Raw genomic sequence first — 8,052 nt, forward strand, 5'->3', positions numbered from 1 at the left:
TGGGCGCGGGGTGGGAGCACTGCTCAGCCTCCAGTGCCTGGGGCCGCCAGGCGCGTGACTAAGGCCACCAGCGGCCAATTGATTGATTTATCTACTTACTTGTGGCCTGTTTATTCAACCTAAAATGGATCGAGAGAGAACATGTGCAAGACAAAGCCTGAGTTCGAATTAGAAACCAGGCGGCGGGCAGCTCCCAAGCTTGGGGAGAGTGAGGAGCAGGTGCGCCCCGGTGTCCTCGCCCCCCTCCCAGGGGCGGGAGTCTGGGGACAGACGAATCTGTCCTGTTCATTCTCCAACCTCAGGGCACCCTCTCCCTCTCCCCGAATCCAGGAATTGTGTTCAGGGCACACAGATCAGGGTTGCTTCAGCTACTGGGGTCCATCCACGCGCTCACCTCTTCCCTCCCCCAAATGTTGTCTGGTGGGCGGCCTGGGGAGATAGAGTAACACATCCCAGAACAACGCAGGACTTTGGACCCCATATTCTCCAAGGAAAAGACAGCCCCAAAACCTTATATTTTATGGATTTCTATTTCTCTCCCTAATTTCAATTCAGAATTTTTTTAAAAATATATTTTTATTGATTTCAGATAGGAAGGGAGAGAGAGATAGAAACATCAATGATGAGAGAGAATCATTGACTGGCTGCTCCTGCATGCCCCACACTGGGGATCAAGCCCACAACCCGGGCGTGTGCCCTTACCAGGAATCTAACGGTGACCTCCTGGTTCATGGGTCAACACTCAACCACTGAGCCACACAGGCCAGGCATATCTTCAGAAATTTAAAGGGAAGATTTCGCTTCTCTATGTTAATGGTGGACTTTAAAGTTAGCATGATTTTTCATCATTTCCACAATTTACTCAGGGGTATTGCGAAGTGACCACCTTCCCCTCACAGGAAAACAAGGGTGGGAACAGCTGGTCCTACGGGCCACTGGGAAGTCTCCTCGCAGCCACCCACCGGCCACCTCTGTCAGACGGACTGTACCCCCTGAGGCCCCGTCCCCCACCAGGGACAGGAGGTAATGTTTGTGGAGTCGGAATGCGTCTCCGCCAGGCAATCGAAAGGGTGAAAGGCACTGACTAAAGTTCTAATATAAAATGAGAAAGCCCTGGAAACAGGCTCATACATACCAAAGAAGTAAAACATTTATTAATAGTAGAGGAAGCACAACATTATAAGTCGGTGAATTCATTCACATATTTATTACTTCAGTGGGAATTTTTGCTGCATCATGCCAAAAAAGTTCATTTCTCTTGGTTACCAAAATGGAAATGATTTGCGCCTAAGAATCTATGGGCAACCTTCCTTCTCCCCACTCCGACTCTCAAACTTCCTTTCTCTTTTACATCCCAGTTCTCTCCTTGATCACACCTGGGTTTCCAGGCAGTGTATCTGGCAGTTACACAATTCTATATGGCTTAAGAGAGGCATAATTGACTATAAAAACAAGGTTTCTAAAATAACCGCCCTACTCGAGTACAACCTCATTCCATGGTGGTTGGGTCAAAAGCACATGCATGGAAGGTCCATAGGACTCAACAGCTGTGTAAAAACCAACGAATAGGGCCCTGGCCAGTGTGCTTAGTGGTTAGAGCATCACCCCCCCACACACACACACACAACACACACACAGAAGGTTCTGGGTTTGATTCCCAGTGAAGGGCATATACCTGGGTTGCAGGTTCGATCTCTCACCCCAGTCAGGGCGGCAGCCAATCAATGAGTCTCTCTCACATCTATGTTTCTCTCTGCCCCTCCCTCGCTCCCTCCCTCCCTTCCTCTCTCTCTAAAAATCAATTGAAAATATATCCTCGTGTGAAGAACCGACTAGCAGAATTTTGCGTGTTCGTCTATAACGGCACATCAGGAAACCTGCTGTTCTGCATTTCGCCTAAAGCAGGGCATGGGAGGTGATAAAAAGTAAACGTTTTGAAAAAATTGTGCAGCTTTAGAAGATTCTTTATACTTTCTTCACTCGTCAGTATTCATGTCCGAAGGGTAAGAGCTACAGTACCATTCAAAAACGATTTTATAGATGATTTCATTCATTTAAAAAGTCTTCCTCACCTAAAATCTATATAACCTTTCATCCCCCAAATCACCTCTAATACTTTCCTTGCATTAACTCGGAGCACGAATAACTCCAAAAAGTCAAAAACGAAGATTCGCTTCCAGGGCGAAGACAGTCAGAGGCTGGTGATGGGATTCTCCCAGGTGGCGCTGTTATTGTAGTTAAAATCCTGATCGATGTCTCGTGGACGCTTACATCTGAAAAAAATAACAAGCATCTCTGATTATTTGCTTATTTCTCCTACTGGCCGTACGTAATGCAAATACCCAGAAAACAGCCACTTATTGAAATGCAGGAAATCGAAATCATATCTTGCATCAAATCACCTTAATGGGAAAAAGTCACCTTGTAGGTCAGTGAATTCATTCACATATTTATTACCCAGTTCTGGCAACAGCTCAGAGCGAGGGGTGTCTCTCACAGGACATGTGGGGGTGCAGATGGGAAGAGCCCTCTGGAAAGCAATTGGTCAAGATGCTGAGAAATATGCCGAGACCCCCATGAGTCAATAATCCCACTTTAAAAACAGAACTCGTAGGAAAACACTTCATTTTAAATGCTCTGCATACAAACACATGTGCCACAATATTGCTTTTTAACAAAACCGGACATAGTCCAACTGTCAAATACTGTAAGATGAGGTAGTGTTATGAAGCCATCAAAAGTGGCATTTGAGCCCGGCTAGCGTGGCTCATTGGCTGAGCGTCAACCTATGAACCAAGAGGTCCCATTCGATTCCCGGGTCAGGGCGCATGCCCAGGTTGCGGGCTCGATCCCCAGTGTGGGGCGTGTAGGAGGCAGCTGATCAATGATTCTCTCTCATTGATGTTTCTCTCTCCCGCTCCCTTCTTTTCTGAAATCAATATATATATATATATATAATATATTATTTTAAATGACATATGAATAGATTGGAAGGCTATGGAAGTGCTTATGATACATACTTCTGTGTGTGTGTGTATCTTATGATAGATACATGATATATGTAAGATATATACATGTATATATAGGGTGTCCCCAAAAATGTATACACACTTTGAATAACTATTCATTCCAATGTGTTAAATCTGAAAAGAAAGAAACATCAGTTGAGCTATCTGCTGTTACAGTATGTATACATTTTTGGGGGACTGTGTGTGTGTGTAGCATATGAGATATATATATGTATATCAGAGACGGAAACAAGATAAGTATGTAGCTCTTGCGGGTCACTCACCTTCATGGTCTTATTCTGAATAATACCCCCTAGTGAGCTGGGCACACAAACCTGTCTTTGCAGCGGCCCCAGCATCAGCTCCAATGTGGAATGGGAGCGTGGGATGGGCAAGGCTGGGTGGAGGAATACAGATGACTGAGGGGGTTAAAAATAAAGGGCATTTTCCAACTCCACAGGTCAGAACGCAAGCTGCTCACTCTTCCAGCAAAACGTAGAAACATCTGAACGCGAGAAAGTGTGGCCGCGACGTCAAGGCACTGCCTTCCGCAAGCAAAGCCAGCCCTTTCCCACGTCACTCACCCTGCGGGTCCGTCACTGCACCATCTTGTACACGGGGTCGCCCACTTTCAAGCTTCCGATTTTTTCCACCGAATAATAGATCCCAAAAAGTGGGGATGACTTATAGATGTGCTTCTCGGAAGGATTACACAGGCGGTAGCTGAAAGAACCCAAAAGGGTTAATAACCTAAGTGCTTTTGCCCTCTCCGGTTTGGCTCAGTGGATAGAGCGTCGGCCTGTTGACCAAAGGGTCCCGGGTTTGATTCTAGTCAAGGGCATGTACCTCGGTTGCAGGCTCCTCCCCAGCCCAGGCCCTGGTAGGGCTCGTGCAGGAGGCAACCAATTGATGTGTCTCTCTCACATCGATGTTCACTAAGTGCTTTTCATAGAATTCAAGCTTTCATCCCCAGCTTATTTATAAATAAATGGCAGGTCATAGATGCTTCTCTTTCTCATTGATGTTTCTCTCTCTCTCCTTCTCCCTCCCTCTCCTTTTCTCTCTCTCTAAAATCGATAAAAACACATATTTTTAAAAAATTGTCAAAAGCACTAAAAGATGCATCCAGAAGCAAAGAGGAAGCAGCACTCGCAATAACTGATAGACAGAAATCAACCGGAAGGCCGAGTGGAAGGTGCCCGAACAGAGCCCCTCCGCCCACAGGCGGTTCAAGGTGGGGGTCACATTAAAAACACACAGGACACGTGTCCTACCTCTTCAGCGTCTCCAGGGGCTCCTTCCGGTCTATCACTCCGGTATCCGGGTCCACCGTGGTCATGATGCACCTGTCAGGCAGGAGCCATGGGGTTAGGGGCCAATTAAGAACCGATGGGCGGGCCACACCCCAGGGCTCAAGTCTCCCGAGAGTCCTTACCTGGGGCAAGCCAAAACCTTTTTCATTTCTGTGCTGCCAATTCGGATTTCGTCCCAGGTATCCTAGGAGAAGAGGGAACACTATCTGTTGAGTTAAGGCTTCATTCGTCTTTTTTTTTTTAATTATTTTTTATCCAGATGTTTGCACGGCTTGCTCTTTACTTCACCATGGCCTCATTTTATTTTTATTTATTTATTTAATATATTTTTAGTGATTTCAGAGAGGAAGAGAGAGGAGAGAGAGATATCAATGATGAGAGAGAATATTGATTGGCTGCCTCCTGCACGCCCCCTATTGGGGATGGAGCCTGCAACCCAGGCATCAGCTATTGGGGTACATTCATGAGCTGATCCAAATCGAACCTGTGACCCTTCAGTCCGCAGGCCAACGCTCTATCCACTGAGCCAAACCGGCTAGGGCAAGGTTTCATTTGTCTTTAAAGCAGTTTATTCTTTGGCTGGTACTAGCCATGGAGCTAAGCCAGGGGTGGGCAAACTTTTTGACTCGAGGACCACAATGGGTTCTTAAACTGGACCGGAGGCCCGGAACAAAAGCATGGATGGAGTGTTTGTGTGAACTAATATAAATTCAAAGTAAACATCATTACATAAAAGGGTATTGTCTTTTTTTTCAATAGTTTTATTCATTTCAAACGGGCCGGATCCAGCCCACGGGCCGTAGTTTGCCCACGACTGAGCTAAGCACAAGAAAGCAGTGCGAGAAGACACCAAGGAGTATCTCCCAAAAGGACTCAAAGGTGATTGGGGAGGGAGTTTTCCGCACTGCCAACCCTGCAGGGTCGGAGTTGCCCCAGCGAAAGGAGACAGCAGCGTTCCCATTCCGACGCAGGGGTGGGGAACGTCCGGCCCGCGGGCCCCATATGAGGACCTGGAAATCCTTTGGTCTGGCCCTGCCAAGGCCTCAGGGGTGAGTTCCTGAAATGTTTGGCCAACGATTGCAGGCTGGTTTTTAAGCTGAATCCTTTCGTATGGCCCGCGAATGATGTTATAAATATCCAAATGGCCCTAGGCAGAAAAAAGGTTCCCCACCCCGGCTAGGGTCTTGAGCAGCGCATTCTGGGCGTGACGCACAAAAACAGGGAGCCACTGACCTCCTCAAAGGCATCGCAGCCCGTCACCACGATATTTGGCCGGAAGTGGTCCATCTTCACCTTCTTCTCCAGCCTGGTGTTCAGATCCGCAAGGGAGGCCTCCGAGAGGATCATTACCGGGCTGCAGTCCGGGTAGGCCACCTGTGTCAAGAGCACGGTCCCCTCAGGCCTCGCCGCCTCGTGGCATTCCCTGGGCCGACTGCAAAGCTAGGCAAAGTCTAGAAGCCAACCCCAGCCGGTGTGGCTCAGTGGATAGAGCGCCGGCCTGCGGACTGAAGAGTCCCAGGTTCGATTTCCGGTCAAGGGCACATGCCTGGGTGACGGGCTCCATCCCCAGTAGGAGGCGTGCAGGAGGCAGCCGATTGATGATTCTCTCTCATTGATGATGTTTCTATCTCTCTCTCCCTCTCCCTTTCTGAAATAAAAATAAAAAATAAGAGGAGGCTTATTTCTACACTTGAGTGGAAAAACACCCGAGTGCAGAAGGGAAGAGGGGATGCTCCGAGCTTGGAAATGGCCAAGTCAGCTCTGGGCTTAAGGGGGGGGTGGGTCCCCCTGCCGACCACACACTGAAAGCAGCAGCCAGGCTGGGGGCCAACCTCCCCCTGCAGGCCCCACTCTCCTTCTCATTTCTCACCCCAGCGCCCAGCAGGTGATCCCCTCCCACATCCTCATCCTCATCCTCATCCAACAGGGGAAGCGTCCTCGGCCAATCAGCTCTACTGGAGTAAGGAGGTCGTTCAGCTGCCACCAGTCCCTCAACATGCATTTAATGAAGCACCTACTATGCGTCAGCCTTGTTCTAGGCGGGGAAATGGCAGAGAACAATGCAGGTACAAGGCCATGCACTCAAGGAACCTGGGGATCGGGGAGCCTGGGGAGGCACCCTGAGGAGCATGCATGCTATTTTAAACCTTATGTCACTGCAGAAGCAAAGGGACAGGGCGCAGTTTCTTCACTGGAGGTGCCTTCCCGGCACCGGAGAAAGCCGTCCCACACTGCCTGCGAAAACAGCGCTGGCTAGGGGACAGCCTGCTTCTGAAATTTTAGGAAACCTGCATTCAGTCCCAAACGAACCTCTCACTTTCACCTCCCCAAGCGTTTTCTCCTGAGTGCCTGAGCGTCGCTCCTGGCTTCTCCCTGCACAGCTGCCCCCCACATTCCATCCTCCACGCATCCCACTTCCCTCTCCATCCCCAACACCGGCCCAGGTGGCCTTTCCTGACTGGGGTCCCCAGAGAGGCTCTTTGTGGGAGAAGGAGGAGGAACGAGCAGGTGACAGGCAGGCAGAGGGAGGTGAGGGGCGGGTCTCTGGCAGCTCACCTGGTAGTTCTGCACAAAAGACGGGAAAATGTTCCTCGACGCCCTTCCCTTCATGCTCTTTTCAAACTGGACCAGCCTGAAGGCCTCCGTTTTCAAAAAGTTGGTGAACCACTGAGCGGCCTCGTCGCCACAGTCCCTGCCCTTAATGTCAAGACCGAAAATCCTGGAAGGACGAGAAGAGAGACCAGGGTTATGTCCTGCATCGACAGGTCCTGGGGCAGCAGATGGGGTCCTCCGAGCCCGGGACTCTGCCTAAGCTGCTGGTCTGCGGGCCATGAGGATTTGGGATGCTTTTGGAAGGCAACAAAGATGCAATTCTGCATAGAAGTCTTTCTACTGAAACAGAAAGAGACTAACCCTAAAGCAGTGATGGTGAACCTTTTGAGCTCCACGGGCCGCCAGGATTCGGGATGCTTCTGGAAGCCAACAAGGACGCAATTCTGCATAGAAAGAAGTCTTTCTACTGAAACAGAAAGGGACAAACCCTAAAGCAGTGATGGCTAACCTTTTGAGCTCGGCGTGTCAGCATTTTGAAAAACCCTAACTTAGCTCTGGTGCCGTGTCACATATAGAAATGTTTTGATATTCCAAACTGCAACCATAGTAAGAAAAAGATTTATATTTTTGATATCTATTTTATATATTTAAATGCCATTTAACAAAGAAAAATCAACCAAAAAAATGAGTTCAGAGGTGACACGCGTGTCATAGGTTCACCATCACTGCCCTAAAGACTGGCTCTTCCCACTTCCTCCATGTTTGTATCAATCACACTTTTTAAAAATATATATATTTTATTGATTTTTTACAGAGAGGAAGGGAGAGGGATAGAGAGTTAGAAACATCGATTAGCTGCCTCCTGCACAACCCCTACTGGAAATCAAGTCTGCAACCCAGGTGTGTGTCCTGACCGGAAATTGAACCATGGCCTCCTGGTTTATAGGTTGACACCTAACCATTGAGCAACACCAGCCAGACCAATCCTTTGCCTTTTCCAAAATGTCATGTAGTGGATCACCATGTTGTTTTTCAACCTGGCCAGGAAGCTCGAATGATTAGAGCATCATCCCAATATGCCGATAGTAGGATAAATCCCAGGTCACACACAAAAATAAACCAATGAATATAAATAAATAGAATGATTGATATTTCTGTCTCTCTCTTTCTCAAATCAA

At 48.3% G+C, this 8,052-nt stretch overlaps 1 protein-coding gene across 1 annotated transcript in view; it reads right to left on the reverse strand.

The window, feature by feature from the left end:
- Nucleotides 1-1,943: 1,943 nt before the first annotated feature.
- The window catches only part of MARC2 (mitochondrial amidoxime reducing component 2), a 7,602-nt gene continuing 1,493 nt past the window's right edge, over nucleotides 1,944-8,052 (reverse strand). The window contains exons 2-7 of the mRNA XM_006761267.2: nucleotides 6,878-7,045; nucleotides 5,555-5,695; nucleotides 4,444-4,505; nucleotides 4,283-4,354; nucleotides 3,593-3,731; nucleotides 1,944-2,273 (exon numbers count right to left, since the gene is read on the reverse strand). Coding sequence (XP_006761330.1) covers nucleotides 3,605-3,731; nucleotides 4,283-4,354; nucleotides 4,444-4,505; nucleotides 5,555-5,695; nucleotides 6,878-7,045 — 570 coding nt within the window. The 3' untranslated portion in view covers nucleotides 1,944-2,273; nucleotides 3,593-3,604. The remainder of the gene's footprint in view (nucleotides 2,274-3,592; nucleotides 3,732-4,282; nucleotides 4,355-4,443; nucleotides 4,506-5,554; nucleotides 5,696-6,877; nucleotides 7,046-8,052) is intronic.

The sequence above is a fragment of the Myotis davidii genome, unplaced genomic scaffold, assembly GCF_000327345.1.
Source record: "Myotis davidii unplaced genomic scaffold, ASM32734v1 scaffold174, whole genome shotgun sequence".
NCBI classification, from domain to species: domain Eukaryota; kingdom Metazoa; phylum Chordata; class Mammalia; order Chiroptera; family Vespertilionidae; genus Myotis; species Myotis davidii.